At 33.2% G+C, this 19,900-nt stretch overlaps 1 protein-coding gene across 2 annotated transcripts; it reads right to left on the bottom strand.

Annotated features, from left to right (window-relative positions):
- Positions 1-781: 781 nt before the first annotated feature.
- ACR12 (ACT domain-containing protein) lies at positions 782-18,425 on the bottom strand. Of its 2 annotated transcripts, none has more exons than XM_020677258.3 (10): positions 18,053-18,425; positions 17,712-17,766; positions 13,899-14,021; positions 12,207-12,301; positions 11,519-11,597; positions 11,243-11,302; positions 2,360-2,415; positions 2,141-2,246; positions 1,974-2,042; positions 782-1,054 (listed from the first exon to the last, which is right to left on the bottom strand). In XM_020677258.3, the coding sequence occupies exons 1-10, from the start codon at positions 18,241-18,243 to the stop codon at positions 992-994; spliced, it is 897 nt and encodes a 298-aa protein (XP_020532917.2). In that variant the 5' UTR covers positions 18,244-18,425; the 3' UTR covers positions 782-991. The 2 variants fall into 2 exon arrangements, with proteins under 2 accessions (XP_020532917.2, XP_012065759.3); XM_012210369.4 differs by having other exon boundaries at positions 11,519-11,603; positions 18,053-18,422.
- Positions 18,426-19,900: the final 1,475 nt, after the last annotated feature.

Genomic DNA, 19,900 nt, shown 5'->3' with positions numbered 1-19,900 from the left:
TATATTAAATATTTGGATTCTTAAAAATAATTATTAATTATAATAAAAATAGCATTTTTATATTTAAACATAACATCTGCATGCAAAACGCGGGACGATAACTAGTAAATATATAAAAATTATATAAAAATTGAGTCATAGAAAGTTATGTAGCATCATTTTAGAATATTAAGTTGCTCATGTGGCAACATTAATATATTGAGTTGGAAATAATTTTTATATTTTAATCTAATGGTGAAAAATAATTCTATATCAATACAGAAATTTGTAACTCCATAGCATAGCTTTATCCTTTGATAAATTAGATTTAATTCTATTTAATTTCATAAAATTGAATGTACAGAATAAAAAATGTTCATTTTTTAAAAAATTTCAAACACAAATTTTGATTTAAATAAATTCATTTATTTCAGACAGGGGCCTTAATGCAGTTCCAGGGACTAAATCCAATCCTCCTCTCACTGGCAATACCTTTTAATGAACCGAGACTGAATTTGAAAAATATCTTCTCTCAAAATCTAACATGTTTCACCCACAATTTTCTTCACAAATACATGCCTCTAACCTTGCCCAAGCTATTATATCTTGAGCCATCTACCAATTCTATCTTTTTATTAATTTTTAACATGCTAATATATAAAACCCTGTCCAGAGCATCTTAGTACTTCTTTTAATTTCAGTAAGAGAAACGTCTTAAAAGATCAAACCTCTTGTAACTGAAGTTCATGTGTCCTCGAACGAACAGCTAAACAAAAGAAAAAGGCAAATAATGAGGCACAGATTAACAGTTTCAGCATTGTACATTATTACTCGGAGAATGAACAACAGAAGGGAGACACGGGTATTTTGTTCCATGAGCCTCAGATTGCAGTCAAATTCATATGATCTTTCAGTATATTAAAACACACAACAGGTCACTTAAAGCTCTCACTTGCATTTTGACACAGATAGTCACAGAGTTTACAGTTGAAAAGTATATCCACCAGATGTATTAGTAGCTATCAATATCTGTTTCTGGCCTTCGAAGATAGTATCGCAGAGAGTTCACCAGCACCTAAGGATCGTAAAGAAAATAAAGGATGGAGAATGCGTAAATATTAGAAACAAGCATGCAAAAAGAATCTCAGGCTACATTTGGTGAGGTACAATGGAGATAAAAAATAATCAAATGCATTTTCAATGTAAACAATTACAATAGAAATGTGTTTAATTACATTATATTTCACTGTGGCTCACTACATATAACGTTAATTTATAGTGTAAAGCATCTATCTTTCCAGACAAGAGATGCAAAGTCATTTAATAATTTCTAGAATCAACTTTTCCAAGGTAGCAAAGTATGCAGATAATTTGCAGTATATGTGCAACTAAATGTAACATAATCAAGTGAAGCTTTTAACGGCCAAATAATAGTACTTAAAAATTAGCAATTATTTCAATTTACCAAAAAGCTTTTGGTTTGGCAATCCTATGATGCAAATTTTAGTTTATCGTAATTTTATCACTGATCCAAATTAGGCCTGAACTTGTTGATCTGGAAAGTCTTCACTTTGTTTCTTTTGGCACAAACCATGTGGAAAAAATAAAAATATAGTAAAAATTCATGTCAGCTCATCATTTTAGGTTTAATAACTCAAATAAGTAAAAGAATCAGAGACAAAATTTAGGCCGGCCACTTCCAGCAAATTCAAGTATAATTTCGCTTTGAAATTAGATGGGTGCTAGAATTGAGAAAAAAAAAAAATAGTGCCTCATAGAATTGTCAGAAATAAAACTTTATAACAAAATTACAGAAAACGCTAAAATTGAACATTTTCTTTTTTTGTATTAAGTCATTTTTAGTTTAATGTAATGAACTGAGAATTCATTTGCTCACATTTTATCCAATTGCATTAGTACCAAACAAAGGCAGGTTTCATATGGGTAAAGAATAGTGGTTAGAGATCATCAAACAAATGTAGCTAGCCAGTTACCTGAGACAATGAACTGTTTAATGCTGCCCCTCTGTAGCTGACATGAAATTTGTCTTTGGCTACCAATCCCTGAGTGAAAAGAAGAAGTTAGTGATAAGTGCATGAAAAACAGATGAAAAATACTTGAGGGCATGTGAAGAGTGTGTTTTGAGGTGGAAAGGAGAAACCTCTGTTTCAATCTCTGCCGATTCTACATCGACATTGACATCAGCCATGATTTCAATGATTTCTACAAGTAATCCAGGTCGATCTGCTGTCTCAATGTAAAGCAAGCTGACAAAACAAAAATTTCTTAAAACATAATACATTGGGTAGGAAAATTAAAAAAAGGACATGTAAGCTCTGAATCATAATGTTTAATCATTAATCTCTGAATATGTGGGTACCTCTGCTTAGGTCCATCTTCTTTGAGATGTATATGGGTTGCAAAATCAACATCGAGCTGCCATAGATGAAATAATTATATTTTGTATAAACTCCTATTATATTTGAATTTGGTAATAAATTCTCCCAAACATGTCAGTAGTTAAATAAATAAATATAAGATTCAAAATTAAAATTAAATTAAATTAAATGCCCAATGTCAAGCAATAATTTACAGTTATTGAGAACTTTACAAAACAGCTCATGTCAACTTGATGAAGCATATTTTTATAGAGATAAATTGAATTCAAGTATATTGTGTAAAAAATGTATGATGAAAAGTTTTTCTTCCTTTTACTTTTGACATTAAAAATAATTTTTCCATAAACATGAAATGGATTGTTAATTGATAAGAAGAAAGAAAATGAAAAAAATAAATGTTTAAGACTAGAGTTGAAGAAATCAATACAAAAAAAAATGTACAAAATCCTATTATATTGAGTTAGGTAACAAATTTCCTATTAAAACCTGTTAATTGTTAAATAAAATAAATAAACATTTAAAATTAAAATAAATTAAATGAAGTCCCACACGTTGAGCCATGGTTGACACTTACCTGGAGCTTTACAAAACATAAAGAGTTGACTTATGGTTGACACTTTCTGAGTTTTGGCTTTATTATATATAATAAATAATAATAGATTTGCGAATAGGCACATTGACAAACAAATGATATTTAGCCTGATGATCTGCTAGTAAGCAGAATAAATAAGCTTTTATCAGATCTACATATAAAATATACTTTGATAACCACACTGCATATCAGACATTGAGGAGACCACTTGATAAATAAATCAATATAAAACTTCAGGGAAAATAGCTGCTTGTTGCTAGCTGGATTAAACAGTTTGAGGACATACATTGAAGGAAGGAAATTGAGACCATTCAAATGTTCAATCTCATGACTAAAAGAGCTTCTCAGTTCTATCTCTTCTTTCTGTTCATCATAAGGTAATACCTATTTCTTTGATAACACAGGGAAAAACTATTAATGCGTTCAAACTTGTATCCTTTATCAACCTACAAACAACTACTCAAGGTATGCACTTCAGTTTAGACAAACTGATGCAGGACCAAAAGTCTAGAACTTGTCACATTACTGTAGCATTATTGTTAAACATTTCACTACAGTAACAATTCTCAAATTAAGGTTATTTATGTTTTAATCAAGTTAGACTGTATTTAGAATGGTGAAGTCCTTCGATTTGGATTTACTATTTAGAAATGTATTCTAGTAGAATTTATGCTTTAATCTTCATTTTAGTAGCATTAATAAGACCATAGTTACCTGAAATGTGGTATGACCCGGGTTGTGACATGAAAACGGGTACGAAATACACCAGTTAAATAGAAAGGTGTATGTTTAGGGGTAGACTGAGTTGGTGCGCTATTTTGGTACATGGAACATGAATTGTATTTTTTGGGTCTCTAGCATTTTCATAGCTTAAATTTTACAACTAGTACAATTATTTTAATATTTTTTCTTGAGGAATTTTTCAAATTCAATAAAAAAATAATATCCTAAATCTAAAATTCCAACAAACTAATGCTATTTCGTAATAAACTAGCTGCTAGCATGTTAATAACAATAATAATAATAATCATAGGAAAAAATTGTTTTCCCATAAAATCTAAGTCTAAATTTACAGCTTTTCTTATTGATAAAGTTGCAATAAATACAAAATCCTCTCAAGTTCTAGGTATTTTAACAATTGTATTAGGATGCAATACATATCAAAATAGGATTATGAATTTGGCTGATAAATAGATTATTAAGATATGCCTAAAGCACACAAGACGTTAAACATCATAGAATATACCTATTAAATACAGGTACGCGATACTGAGGAAGGAAAGATGAGAACAATAGATGAAAAAATAAAAAATGCAGATAACTCGAGAATAAGGAAAAATGGAATAACTAAAATGGAAGTACTCAAAGTCAATTGTAAGACAAAAAAGTTAAGAATATACATATACTGAGATGGATATGTGTCACACAATATTGTATAAGATTAGGAATAATCACATCAGGCAAAAGATGCAAGCAGCAGAAGTTGGAGGTAAAATAAGAGAAGATCACTTGAGATGGTATAGTCATATATGACATGGATCCCCATATTGCCCCAGTTCTTAAATGTTATACTTGATAGTGGAGGATGCTAAAGGGGGAAGAGGTCGACCTAGAAGTGCTCGGAGGGAAGTTGTCATGAAAGATATGCAGCTTTTGATATTAGTAAGGATATAACTATGAACTGAAAATAATGGAGACAAAAGATCCATGTAGCAAACCTTAGTTGTTGCTGCCTATTTTATACCTTATTCTTAATGATTTTAAAATTCTCCTTCAAAAGCCTTTTTTCTACAAACAGTATTTCAAATTTTATTTTGACAAACTTTGCGTTGCATTAGTACTAAATTTGATCAGAACAAATTGGAAACAAAGGATTCATATAGCTGACCCCAACTAGTTTCAGACTAAGGCTTAGTCGTTGTTGCTGTGTTGTAATTGAGTCCTCAAACCATTAGAACTGTTTAATGTTTTCCGTAAACCTAATAGTGTTGACAAAAGTTTGATCTTTTATTAGTTAAGTCCTAAATGTAATAAAGTGTTGGGCTTCAATCCTAATACGTTTATTCTTGTTCTAAACAGCTACCATCTCTCAACCTTTTCCCACAAGCTTTCATCATTTAAAGAGGAAAAAAAGAAGACAGAAGTCCTATTCTTCTGTCTTCATCAGTTCTCTAGCTTATCCATTCATGTTTTCAAATGAATTCTAGGCCATCTGATCTCATCAATGATACCTTTGACCATTCCAGTGCCTTCTCTCTTTCTCACTAATCTGGGATATAATGAAATGATTTCCTTTTTATTTATTTTTTGCTTTAGGAATTCAATAGAACTAAATGTTTTAATGGAATACTGGTTTAATTTTCTACTCTAACTCATAATCTAGAATTTATTATTTGTAAATTTTTTTTTTGTTCCATCCTAGTTCCATCCTAACACGTGTTCTTCAGAGAACATCACAGCTCTCCTCTTTAAACCCTAAAAATCCTTATCAAACACTTTTTCACTACGTCCTCATGAGTATCTGTTGAAAGAATATTTCAAATTTCTTTTTTTATTGTGTGTTATATTTTCAATCTCTACATCACTATATATATACACAAGATTGTTCCAATATAGGAAGAGATCTAAATAGGAATAAACCTAAATTAGGAAAGACAATAAACCTAAACTAGGAAAGACAATATTGATTTTAATTACAAAGCTTTCAACACTCCCCCTCAAGTTGGTGCATAGATATTACTCATGCCCAACTTGCAAACCAAAGGATGAAACAGTTTGCTATTCAAACCCTTCGTGAAAACATCAGCTAGTTGCTCTTTTGAAGCTATATAGGAGACCTTTATAAGGCCTTCAACTATCTTCTCTTTTATAAAGTGACGATCAATCTCTATGTGCTTAGTTCGATCATGCTGGACTGGATTATTCATAATACTGATGGCTGCTTTACTATCACAAAACAAGGATATATTTGTTGTTTCAACCAACTTTAACTCTTCCATTAATCTGCGCAACCATAGGAGTTCACATATTCCTTGTGCCATAGCTCTATATTCTGCTTCTGCACTGGACCTTGCAACAACAGCCTGCTTCTTGCTTCTCCATGTGACAAGGTTTCCTCCAACAAAAACACAATATCCTGAGGTTGATCTCCTATCATCAAGAGAACCAGCCCAATCCGCATCTGTATAGCCTGTTATTGTCAAATGGCCATGTTTAGAAAATAAAAGTCCTCTACCAGGAGCTGATTTTAAATATCTTAGAATCCGATGCACAGCTTCTAAGTGAGACTCCCGAGGGTCATGCATATACTGACTCACTAAACTTACAGCATAGGCAATATCTGGTCTAGTATGGGCAAGGTAAATCAACCTCCCGACCAATCTCTGATACCTGCCAACATCAACTGAACTTCCCACTCCAGCTTGAAGCTTATGATTGGCTTCAATAGGTGATTCTGCGGGTTTACATCCCAACATACCAGTTTCTTTAAGGAGATCAAGGATGTACTTTCTTTGAGAAATAAAAATCCCTTTTTCTGATCTAGCAACTTCTATCCCAAGGAAATATCTCAACTTCCCCAAATCCTTAATCTCAAACTCCCTAGCTAACAAATTTCTCAAGTGAGTCATTTCTTCTTCATTATTTCCAGTCATCACTATATCATCAACATAAACAATAAGCAAGGTGATCTTACCTTTATGATGTTTGATGAACAAAGTATGATCAGCATCGCTCTGCATGTACCCAAAAGAAAGTATAGCTTTACTAAACCTTTCAAACCATGCCCTTGGTGATTGCTTCAGCCCATATAATGACTTCTTCAGCTTGCAAACTTTTCCTCTGGTCTTGTCATCATCAAATCCAGGAGGAATCTCCATATACACCTCTTCTTTCAAATCACCATGTAGAAAAGCGTTTTTAACATCAAACTGATGTAATTCCCAGTCAAGATTGGCTGCACAAGACAGCAAAATTCTAATTGTATTCATTTTGGCTACAGGGGCAAAAGTTTCCTGGTAATCAACTCCATAGGTCTGACTGAACCCTCTAGCTACCAATCTGGCCTTGTACCTCTCAATGGAACCATCTGCCTTATGTTTAACTGTGAACACCCATTTACATCCAACTGGCTTCTTTCCTGATGGAGGAGTTACAAGATCCCATGTCTCGTTTTTTGCCAAAGCTCTCATCTCCTCAACCATTGCAGCCTTCCATTTTGAGTCCTGTAATGCCTCTTGCCAATCCTGCGGTATAGAAACAGAAGAAACAGACAAAACAAAGGCTCTATAGGAAGGGGACAGAGCATTATAAGAGATGAAATGGGAGATAGGATGTTTAGTGCATGTTCTAACTCCTTTTCTAAGAGCAATAGGAATATCAAGGTCATTGTCAGAAGGGCTGGAATCAAGATTAGGATCAGAATCATCAGGAATTAAAGAAGACTCACCAAGTTCTTGTTCGGCTGTATTTTCAGAGCCTGAAATTGGAGAAGACGGTTGATCAGAGGTCTCATGCTCCATGGTTGTATCTGTATTAGTCCGTCGTGTGTAGGTTTTCAAATCAGGTCTATCCAATCTTTCTAGAGGTTTGGGTTGTTCTCTCCTACTATCTATGTCTACAGGAAACTCCCCCTGGAAAGGAACGTCATTCATCACCTCTTCCATCTGATATTTCTCCCCCTGAAGAGGTGATTGGGAAGGAAAATAAGACTCAAATTCCCGAAAGGTAACATCCATACTCACAAAATATTTTCTAGAAGGAGGATGATAACACTTGTATCCTTTTTGAGTAGCAGAGTAACCAACAAACACACACTTCAAGGCTCTAGGATCTAATTTGCTTAGACCATTCTGATGAACAAAACAAACACAACCAAAGACTTTAGCAAGTACAATATAAGAGTTTTTTCCTTGAAGAACCTCTAATGGAGTTTTAAAATTTAAAGTACGAAGAGGCATACGATTGATAAGGTAAGAAGCAGTCAAAATAGCATCCCCCCAATATGGTTTGGGAAGATTCATAGTGAACATAAGAGACCTAGCTACTTCCAGTAAATGCCTATTTTTTCTTTCCGCAACTCCATTTTGAGCACTAGTATTGACACAACTAGTTTGATGTATAATACCATTAGAATCTAAATAGGTACGAAAAACTGCATTCATGTATTCAGTACCATTATCAGTTCTTAGGATTTTAACATGCGCATCAAACTGAGTACAAATCATTCTATGGAAATTCTGAAAACACGAAAAAACTTCATTTTTTGTTTTCATCAAATAAACCCAAGTTAATCTAGTACAACAATCAATAAAGGTCACAAACCACCTATATCCAGAAAGAGAGACAGTTTTAGTAGGACCCCATACATCAGAATGAATAGTAGCAAAAGGAATCAAGCTTTTATTATTAATTTGAGAATAAGAATGCCTGGTGTGTTTGGCAAGTTCACAAGCATCACATACTAATGAATCGAAATCACACTTAGCAAATAAAGTGGGAAATAAACGTCCTAAAACAGAAAAAGAGGGATGTCCTAATCTCCTATGCCATTGAATAACTTCATGGGAAGGATTTCTAGAAGTTCCTAACAAAGCTTGACCGGTACCCGACTTTGAAAAACGACAAACGTCATCCAACAGATACAGTCCATCGCGCAAGCTACCACTGCCAATCGTTCTCCCCGTGTTCAGTTCCTGAAATATACAATGAGTAGGGTAAAAGGTTACTTTGCAATTAAGCGCTTTTGTGATTAAGCTAACAGATAATAGATTAATAGGGAATCTAGGGACATGAAGAACAGAGGAGAGTTTAATATTGGAAGTACAGTTAATAGAACCTGTGCCAGCAATGGGTACTAAGGAGCCATCCGCAATGCGAATTTTTTCTGTGCCTTGATACTTAGAATATGTAAGGAAATGTTTTATAGAGCCTGTTGTATGTTTATTTGCTCCTGAATCTATAACCCAAGAGGGTTTTGCAATTTTTGCAAGAAAGGTAAGAAAAGCATTACCTGAATTAACAAAATTAGAAGCTGCAGTCTGAGTTGAGGAAGAATCAAGCTGTGACAACAATCGTTTCAGGGACTGAATTTCCTTATCAGAAAAGCTACCAGTAGTAGATGTTTCCTCACATAAAGCTCCACCATCAGATATGTGCGCCTGCAGTCTAGAAGAACTGACCCGCTTTCCTCCACGCCCTTTAGTTGGGCGTCCATGTAATTTCCAGCAGAACTCCTTCGTGTGCCTGTTCTTACCACAATAGTCACAAAATAATTGATCTCTGTTTGAAGAACCGTTCTTGGCAGCCTGTATATGTTCACTTGCAGAATTAGCAATCAACCCTGCTTTATCAATTGTAGATCTGTGAACCATTGCATTCCTCCGAGTCTCCTCTTGCTGTACAAAAGAATATGCTTGTCGCAAGGATGGAAAAGGATCTCGTCCAAGAACTTGGACTCGAATTTGATCATACTCGTTGTTTAGGCCAGCTAGAAAATCATACACACGTTCTACTTCAATCAACTTCTGAACTTGAGTCGCATCATCAGTACATTTGGCTTGAAAGTCTTGGTAATAATCCAGTTCTTGCCATAACCCACTAAGTTCAGCAAAATACTGAGCGATAGTCAGATCTCCCTGTTTGGTTTCATGAACTTTCTGTCGCAATTCATACCTCTGAGCATAGTTTCCAGTTTGCGAATACGTCTGTGAAGCGGCATCCCATATCTTCTTAGCTGTATCAAGAAGCAAATAGCCTCGGGAAATAGTTGGCTGCATGGAATTTATTAACCAAGACATAATAAGAGAATTCTCGGATTTCCATTTGTTAAAGCCTGGATCTGTCGAACCTGGTTTAGTTGCGCCACCATCAAGGTATCCCTGCAAACCTCTTGCTTCAATGAATAATAAGCAAGATCGAGACCAAGCCAGGTAGTTTGTTCCATCTAACTTCACCGGACTAATCTGAAGAGAGGGGCCCTCTGAGTGAAAACCCATATCTACCTTTTTTCCGTCAGTCATATTGTCAGAAAAAAAAATTTTTAAGCGGCAGTGGCGAAGAACTGGCAGCGGCAGAAATCAACCAAAAAAAGGAAAAAATTGCAAAAAGCAAAACTGGTGCTGAAGAACCAGCAAGGGAAGAACGCCACAACAAATCGAGGCCGTCGGAACAAAAAACGTCGACGGATCTCGCCGGAAACAGCCGCACGCGCCGGCGCGTGAAGAACGGCCGAAAACTTCTGGCGGCGCGTGTGCACACGCGCGTGGTCGGACAGCGACCGGCTTGGATGGAGGGCCGATCGGCAGTCCCTCTTCCTTCTGAGCTGGGCGGTGACGGCCAACTCCTAACTCCGGCGGCACTGTGTATATCTCAGCCCTGTTTCAAATCGAAACCGTCGCCGAAAAAATTCACGGCAATGGCTCTGATACCATGTTGAAAGAATATTTCGAATTTCTTTTTTTATTGTGTGTTATATTTTCAATCTCTACATCACTATATATATACACAAGATTGTTCCAATATAGGAAGAGATCTAAATAGGAATAAACCTAAATTAGGAAAGACAATAAACCTAAACTAGGAAAGACAATATTGATTTTAATTACAAAGCTTTCAACAGTATCGTAAAATTTCGCCCCATATAACAGTCGAAAATATTTTGGGTCTCCAAATTTATACAGTATTGGAAATGCTTGCATATTTCCTTCTTCTCTCTCACCCACACACATATCTTTTCCCATGCTTCTTAAATAGAACTGGACTCGCTATATTATTCATTTACAAGACTTTGATGTGATGGCAGAAATCTGCAGTGTTCAACAGACTCAATAAAGGTGCAAAATAACTACAGCCCTAAATCCTAGACTATCAGCCAGATCCATTAGACAGCCAATTAATAAGACATGCAAGATGGTCAATCCTTGCCCAACTAAAATGAGGTAAACACATAAAAAACTTAAGCACAAAAAAATGCTGGCTGCTACAATAAAGCATGGAGCCTACAATTCAATATTTGAGTAATACTGAACAAAAAATAATAAACTTGCCCTAGAAATGGAGAAGCCAGAAGATTATAAATGTCAATGCAACAGCAAATTAACAAACCAGGAGATCATGCTTCAATCGGCTTGCAAATAATAATTTTCAAACGCAAACAACCTCAAAATATCATTTGAGGTAAACATTCAGGAAAGCAAGCAAGCACTGCCAAGCAGGCCTCAGTAGAAACATCCAAAAAAACTTAAGAAAATAAAAATTAGCTTGACAATGTTACCTTTTTCTCAGGAGCTTTTATTCCAAAAACCTCACCCATGGCAAGTAGCTTACTGGATTCCTAGAGAGAGCAAACAGGTATATATACCAATCATGCGGTCAGAAATGCAATGTTAATTCATTTTCATAAGAAATGTGATAGCTGAAAGCAAAATTTCACTTGCATCTATCCACAAACAAAAAAACCTTAAAAAAAAAAAGTTCAAAACATAAGAACATTTAAAAGACAACAAAAGGGCAAGTACTAAGGCAAAAAAAATGAACTTGGCATACATACAGGATGGTACTTCAAAAGATTGTTAATGATGGTAAGTCGAATTCTCTCTAACATATCTGGATCTTCAACCTTGCGCCCACTGTCCCTAGTATGATCAAAATCAATTTATAAATCCAATGACCAAAAAAAAAAAAAAAAAAAAAAAAAAAAGATTCTATAGCTATTAAGTCAGTGTATATAAAGACTTCATAATGGTCAAAACTACGGAAAAAAATGACACATCTCACTAAATTCTAATGTAAACACACTGAATTTTTTTAATCTCCAAGTCAAAGAAAAGCAAGAAGAACCAATGCCAGAGCATAAAAAATATACTTTTTCCAACAACCAGAGCATAAGAATCCCAATAGTAAGGAAGCTAACAGTAAGGGAGCTGGTTAAAGTAGAAGGCATATGAGATAAATCGATGTATATTCATCAGATTTGATTCATGTATATGGTTAATAATTTTGTATGGAGACATGCAGGTTGAAAATCAATAGTTTGACAGACTGGACTTTGGATGAAAGCAAATGAGGAAACAAAATGAGTACCACTACAAAACAATGAATGAACCTGGACTTGAAGCGCAAGACATTGTAAACCATTTCACAATTTTAGGAACCAGTAAGAAATTTTTGCAGGTCATGCATGGGCTAAACTCTACCCTAGCACAGGCCAAAGATGCTTAAGTTAAAAAATAACTTACAAACGTGTAATGAAGCATTTTGTTTTCTTGACAGATCCTTCAGTGAAAACAGATCCTTTTACTACATCCAATCCCAATTCTTTCAAGGCCTTCATCTGCCCTATGATAAACCAAGAAGATTCAGAGACATTCTAATGTTATTAAAGGAAAGGTTAAATGTTAAATATACATTTTCAAAAGGAACCACAGTCAGAAGTATTTAATTAACAATACTTTTAGAATGAGAATTGCAACCATATGCTATCCACATTGGGCATGATAATGTATCTAATACCATTTGAATGTATATGCACTGGCAAAAGCCTCGAGAATGATTGTGCATGCAGCACTCTATCTTGTAAGGCTTTTTAAGGAAATTGAGAAAATTTGCAAATAATATGCGACTAAAGCACCATTTGCTTTATGAAAATATTTTAATAGAAAACCATTTTTTGCATTATCTTGCTTTTACTCTTTTCTCTTTGTTTTCTAGGTGAAGGTTAAGCAATTGCATTTCCATTCTGGTGTTTAGCGTGCATATAAGAATTAGTCAATGATAAGGCTTTTCTTAATAAAAAAATATGGAAAAAAAGCATCATTTCTCTAGTCTGGAAAGAAGTCATTTTCTGGATTTTAAGAAAATAAACAAGACAATCATATTGACAAATAACCACTAACCCAAGGTTTTAAACCTGGCCCAATGATCAAACTGGTAAAAGCAAACAGCCACAGATCACAGGTTAGAGGTTAGAGGTTCAATGAGGGCCAAATTGGGGTTCAACCAAAATTAAATTAAATATAAAGTTACTAATTTGAATTTAAATAAATACAATAATATATTATAATGAAAATGCATGAACAGATTGACTACATCAGAATGCGACTTTCTCAAGGCATTAATGTGTAATATTGCAATTTCTCATAATTGTAGTTAAACAAATGATTAATAAAAAGAAGAGTTTTGTTTGTCAAAAAATTAAGAAATAAAATAAAATGGCTCTTTTCTTTTCAAGTTATTATATTAGTGTGGCTTCCATTGAGTATACGTGATTATTTATGTTACATTTAAATGCTCACCATTTTGAAATGAAAGTCATTTTGTGCTAGGATTTAATAAGATTGACTTTCAATGTTGTATTAAGAACTTATTTTTAAATTTAGATTCATACTTCATAGATATTGTGACAACAGGAGAAATATCTTTTGGTTTTATACTTGATATTGTAACTATTATGTCAAATAATGAACAATTCATCATTTTTCTTTGGGTTATTTAAAATTATAAAAACACAAGGATGGAAGGAAGACAGTGTTAATCATTGAAAAAGATAAATATATTATTTGTACAAAATAGTTCCAGCAATCAAACTTGGTTGAGTGGAAAAAACACCTCAAATTTGCTTGGGGACACGAGTTTTATTCCTCAAAATTCTGAAAACTTAGCACCACAATTGTCTAAATGTTTTCCAAACCTGAACCCGACTGGTAGATGGACTGGTTTCCAGGTTTTCAAGTATGATTTTTCTGAAAACCTTGCACTAGCCTCAATCACTGCCAGGTGTCACTAGTCTTAGTTGGCTACCATAGATCTCTAATGACAAGACTACCATAATTTACTCTTTTTTTTTTGTGAGTGCAGATTTGGGGCTGGTGGGATTGTTAAAGACCACATTTCAGAATCAAGGATTGAGTGAGGAGGCAAAACTACTTTACCGTATCAATGAGAGCTCCAAGACGATCTCCAAAGCTGATTTGTACAATAGTTGCATCAGAATCAGAGTCTTGATCAATCAGAACTACGGGCATTGGAACATCATAAGCATCCTGTTCTGAGCTCTGCAATTAGCATTATACTGTAAAATTTCCTATAAAGGCCAGCAAAAACTATTGCTACACTATTCTGCTAAAACTGATGAACATATTTCATATGAAATGTGTATCTATACCAATTTCCAAATAGGTAAAACATAGATACTGAACTCTACATGGTAAATAGCTTTTAACTATTTCAGTTGGACAGGTATAATCCAAGTAAAAAAGGGTCAATTTCAAACCAAAAATAAAACTACCCTAAATACAGCAGCTTCATAACACTATAACTGCAATATATAATAAAAATGACTTATATAACTGCTAGATATTTAGAGGAAAAGCATAGATAAAAAAGGAGTCACACCAGAAGCCATTCCACAGTTAGCGGATGGATCTTATTACCGAAGAGATGAAAAGTTGAGATTAAGTGTTGTTACACTCAAGCATAAAATTTCGACCTCCATATTTATCTGGCCAATCATAAACGAGAAGCTACAATGCTAACTTGCAATATTGAACCAAAGACATCGTAGTTAACTTGATGAATCAATTGATAAAATATGCAGTAATTATGCATGCCTACACTTCGTACTTGCAATAACATGCCAAATAGTTGTGATATATAGGCAGTACAAAAATGGCAAAGCCACATACAACACTAGCAATCCACACAAAATGCAAAGCTGCATATGAATTATCAGAAAATAGAATGAGGATAAATGCTCAATGTGATCCCTAAATTTTTATTAGAAGTTCAATTTAGTCCAATATTAACTTTTGGACCAATTTAGGACAATTTACCCCATTTCTGGTAGAAAATAACAAAAACATTAAGTTTTCTACTTTTAAAATAATTAAATTTTTAAAAACAAGCTAAAAAATGTAAAAATTGAAACCGTCTATTTTTATGCCCTTTTTTCTTCTTCATGCAGACAACAAGGTTGATTTTTATTTTGTCTTTTTTCTTTATGTTTTGAACTTTTAAATGTTTTATTTTTTTCAGAATATTTTTAAATTAGACAATTTATTATTTTTTACCAAAAATGGGGTAAATTGATCATAGACTCAAAAATTGTGTCCTAAATTGATCAAAGAGTTAATTTTTGACCAAAATGTACTAACGATTTAATAGCTACCTTTGTAGCTCCATGATGTTTCAGTTTATGCTCCTACCCATTATCTGGATATACCAAGAACATCTAAAGAAAGTTCGAGGACTAAATTATGAATTTATTCATAGAATGATGCCACACTAGGCAAAATAATTGGGGCGGTACAAAGTTCTCCGAATAAGCAGCATTTTCCTTATGTAATATGTATTTCAACTCAAGTTAATAATGTTGAGGCTTTTCTTTATCACCACTGACTATCTAAAACAAAGACATCCCTTCAGAACTATTTAGGACATAGCACTTTCGACCTGAAAACTATGCACTTTTGAGGGAGGTCTTTGTGATTTCAAGTAATATCTTACAGTTGAAACAACTATCTATATCATTTGGTATTTACTTTAGAAGCCCAGCGAGGAGACTTTCAAAGGCATAGAATGAACATATATCCTATCAATAATTTCTAAAACATGAGGATAAACAAGATCTAAAGCATCCACAGTTTAATACCCAAAAACATTAATATATGAACAGTTAGTGCTTGTGTCATAATTTTTGTCCTCATAGTTTCTCCATTTCAATTACACATCTCAAAATACAGCAAAATATAAAAACTGTACCTACCATGTTCTGAAAGCACTGCTCTCATATACTTCCCATGCATCAGATTGCATCCCTATTTTGGTTGTGTAATAAATTATAACAGATGCTAAATTCTATGCAGATAGCATAGGAAAGAATAACTAAGGAAAAAGTGGGAAAAGTCAGCAATGAGCCCTCACAGCTTCTAAACTTAAATAGGCGACTGAAGCCATGTAGCTGTTCGACCAAAACAGAGGTGTATTGGGATGTCAAATTTAATCTCAGTAAACAAATACTCCTTCTGACCCATTTTGTTTGCATAGTTTAATAAAACACGCATATTAAAAATTTAGTCAACAAAAGTTATTTTGCCTTTTTTTACCTTTAACTTATTAAGATATTAATAAAAGTTCTTCATTAAATGATGGATCATAAAGGTTATGATGAGAAAAATAATTGTTTATATGTATAAATTTAGAAACCTTGCAAACATTTTGGAACATCTAAAAAAGGAATACAAGCAAACAAAATGGGACGGAGAAAGTATTATAAACATTCAAATGCTCTTTTATGATTGGGTGTTACCTCTAACCTAACTAATAGCAAATATATAAAGATGGTAGACAAAGAAGGGCCATAAATCACTAGCAATTATTGGGCACTGAATAAAATGATCACCACCAATTCTCTTCAGTTCACAAATATTATGTGAACTTGGTATTCTTCCTGAACAAATGTTTATGAGTGACAGCTTGAGCAATATAAATAAAGCAGAAGTTTTAAGGGGGAAGCCATTCCTTCCAAGAGAGAAAGTTAGTAATATACCTATTCAAGCCCCTCAAGAATCTTTTAGCTCATTACAGTTTATGCACAATTACATAAATTGTAAATTTCTTTGCATGCTTCGTGAGCGGGGTATATTCACGGTTGGAGTGCTAACCAAGGAAGATGTAGACCTAGAATCACAAAGAAGGAAGTTGTTTCAAAAGATCCACTGTTTCTTGACATGAGCGTGGACTCACTATGACCAAAGCATAATGGAAATAGAGAATTCATATAGCTGACCCCAACTAGTTTGAGATTGAGGCTTAGTTATACCTGTTGTAAATTCTTTTGCATCTCCCCACCAATGTATGAATTAAAACCAAAGATCATGAATTAAATTCACTTCTCAAATTCAATGAAATGGTTTCCTAAAAAGGATTTACATCAACTACTACTAAAGACCCCATTAAGTTTCTCTCAACTACATACATGTCAACCATACATCAACTTCAAACATCAAACGTTGATAACCTACATTTCAAGCACAACAAAAGACATCCAGAATCCCAAGGCTCAAATAGGAAATGCTAAACGACCTTAACATGATCAAAAGCACCATTTCTTGTGGCATGGGCTAGTACTTTTACTCCATTGGCATAGCTTAACATGAAGACTACGTTACCACAAATGTTTAATTAGACACAAACTTTTCTGCAAGATGATGCCTAAAAAAGCTTATCAAGTAAACAATAGAAAAGAATTCAAATTTAACAACTTTCATAGACTAGAATGTGATCATGTATTGACAAAGGGATAAAAAGAGTATCATAAGGTAACAAAACCCTTCAGCTCCTAAAATTGTAATATTAGGCAAAAATTATACAAAAAAACCTTTGGCTGCATGCCATCATTCTAATCAGAAGAAAAAAAAGGGTGGAATCAAGATTCCTATAAGAATTGGATATCAGTAATTCCTGCCAATCCTCCAGACATGTTAGCCAAGGAAGACATTGATAATATCATTCATGATCTGCTCCTTTAATATTTTATTAGCATTTTGCAAAATTTGGAACAACAAGATTAATACAGAAAAATAGAATAAATCCAAACATGTTGTAAATAATCAAACCATATGGTCATGCACAATGTTGCCTTCAAAATCATGACACTAACTACATATTGCATTATAATTAATAGTAAATGGTATATAAGCAAAAAAATCGAAGATAAATAAAACGCCAGTAAAAATGCAACTGACCAATGGTATTGAGCTTGCTGGATTTGTATTATTGGGGGAAGCATTCAAAATGCTCCTGCGGAACAGTTTAAATCAAAACTAAGCAGTAAACATAAAAACCATTAAGGATTCATCTTTTAGAAGTAATAAAATATAATATATCACTTAAAATTTTTCATTTCCTAAACAGTCAAACCCTGAAATCCAAACACAAGCAAACAGATAATTGATTTGCAATATTTTTAGTGATTAAGAAATCCAAAGCAAACTAAGATAAACCGCACTACTCAAATTCCGTACACAAACAGAAAACTCAAAAAGAGAAGAATAATAAGGTTTCCTTTTTAAATTACAGGCTTTACCTTTTTCTAGAGAAAATGACTGTGTTTTCGCGCTCGGAAAAAAACTTGCAGCGAATAGGAAAAGAATTCGAAAAGGATTCAAGAAGAGCAGGAGGAGAGATTTGAGAAGTGAAATACATGAAGTGATAACGATGGATTTGAGTGAGTAAAGAAGAAGAAGATACAAAATTGTGCGTCAAAGCCATAGACATGGAGATTTTCCAGAGTTCCTCTTTAACTCTGTTCGCTACCGAGGTAGTTGGCTTTGTAAGAGATTTTGGTGAAATGGAGTGCGAGATCAATCGTAGAGAAAGACAGAGAGTGAGAAAGTAGTACACACACGGTGTGGCGTCATCTTGCTGGGACCCATACGCAGGCGGTTGCAGTCTTGCAGAGTTGCAGTCTGAGTCGGATGGCATTTGTATTTATTCGAGAACAAATACAAATACAGTAACACCCCTTTCAGAAAAAAAAAATGTAGAATTATATTATTTATTTTTTCTTTTTTATTTTTATCATATATTTGAACTGAAAAGAAAATAAAGAAAATAAAGAAAAAAAAGAACAAAATTTTATTATTTCAAAAGATGATAGGGTATTTCTTTTTCTTTTTCTTTTTCTTTTTCTTTTTCTTTTAGTAATTATCAAGTAAGCAACAAGGATGTAACTTAATGGAGTTTATTTATTTTATATTCTTTTAATATATTAATTTTCTTTCATTAATCTTAAAATAAAGAAATTTTTAAAAAATGGCTTAATTAAGAAAATAATTCCAATTAAAATCATTAACAAATTTAAATTTTAGAAGAAGTTGACTTATAATTGGAGCAACATGGCAATTATAGAAAAGGGGTTTGAAAATGGGAAAAATTAAAAATAAAAAGCCGAAGTTGATGGAGAGATAATTTTATATTTATTGTGCAATCAGACCATTATAGAAGAGTCACGTACAGGTCATGGGTGGGACCTCTAAAGCACACATGGACTAATTTGTCGGTGTTTTATAATTTTTCCGTAACAGTGTCATTTTTTCATGCTTCCTCCGTTATTTTCTGTCCATTTTGAAGAGATTGGGATCTTGTGGGTCAGGGACGATTTTGCTGCAAATTATTCTTCCTCTCAAATTTTTCGAATAGTTCCCAAATTGGGGAACACTGCTTTCTATAATAATTTTATTTTTGGAAAATAATTTATTTTTAAAAAATATTTTATTTAAAAAATATTTTTAAATGATTTATTTTTTACTGGTCGCTTGTAATATTAAAATTAGTTAAAAGTATTAAAATTTTTAACTTTTAAAATTGTAAAAACATTTATAAATATTATAATTTTTGTATTTTAAAAATTTTATTGTAAAATATAAGAAAAAATTGTAAATTATTAAAGTCACTGGTGATCTATAGTGGTGGTGAACAGTGATTAATGATAGTCACTACCAGTGATTAATAGATTGAAGAATATGAATTTATAAAGTTATAATAAATTTTTCAACCTTTGGAAAATGTTTTCCTCTATCGAAATTGGGAAGTCATTTTCTTAAAAATGACTTAATTTTCTTTGATCAGGAAAATATTTTATATTCACTTATTTCCATAAACGCTTCAAATAATGAAAAATTGTGAAAAATATTTTCCTATAAGTTATTTAACATAAATAAACGGAGCCTTCATACTTAAATTTACACATGTATTTTCCGTGTAAAACTTATGGCATTCTCAATTTTCATTTTGAATTCTTACACTTTGATTTATAAAAAAACTAGCAATATCCCCATGCTATACACGGTTAAAAATACAAGTAAAATAAAATAAAATTGAAAGAAAAAAAATACATATATATGGTTTATAGATTATTGAATAAATTTTTTTT

Source organism: Jatropha curcas, chromosome 6 (genome assembly GCF_041381405.1).
Source record: "Jatropha curcas cultivar XTBG-Jc1 chromosome 6, XTBG_Jcur_1.0, whole genome shotgun sequence".
Classification (NCBI taxonomy): Eukaryota; Viridiplantae; Streptophyta; class Magnoliopsida; order Malpighiales; family Euphorbiaceae; genus Jatropha; species Jatropha curcas.
The sequence above is the reverse complement of the archived record's forward strand: the minus strand, read 5'-3'. Positions and strand labels throughout refer to the sequence as shown.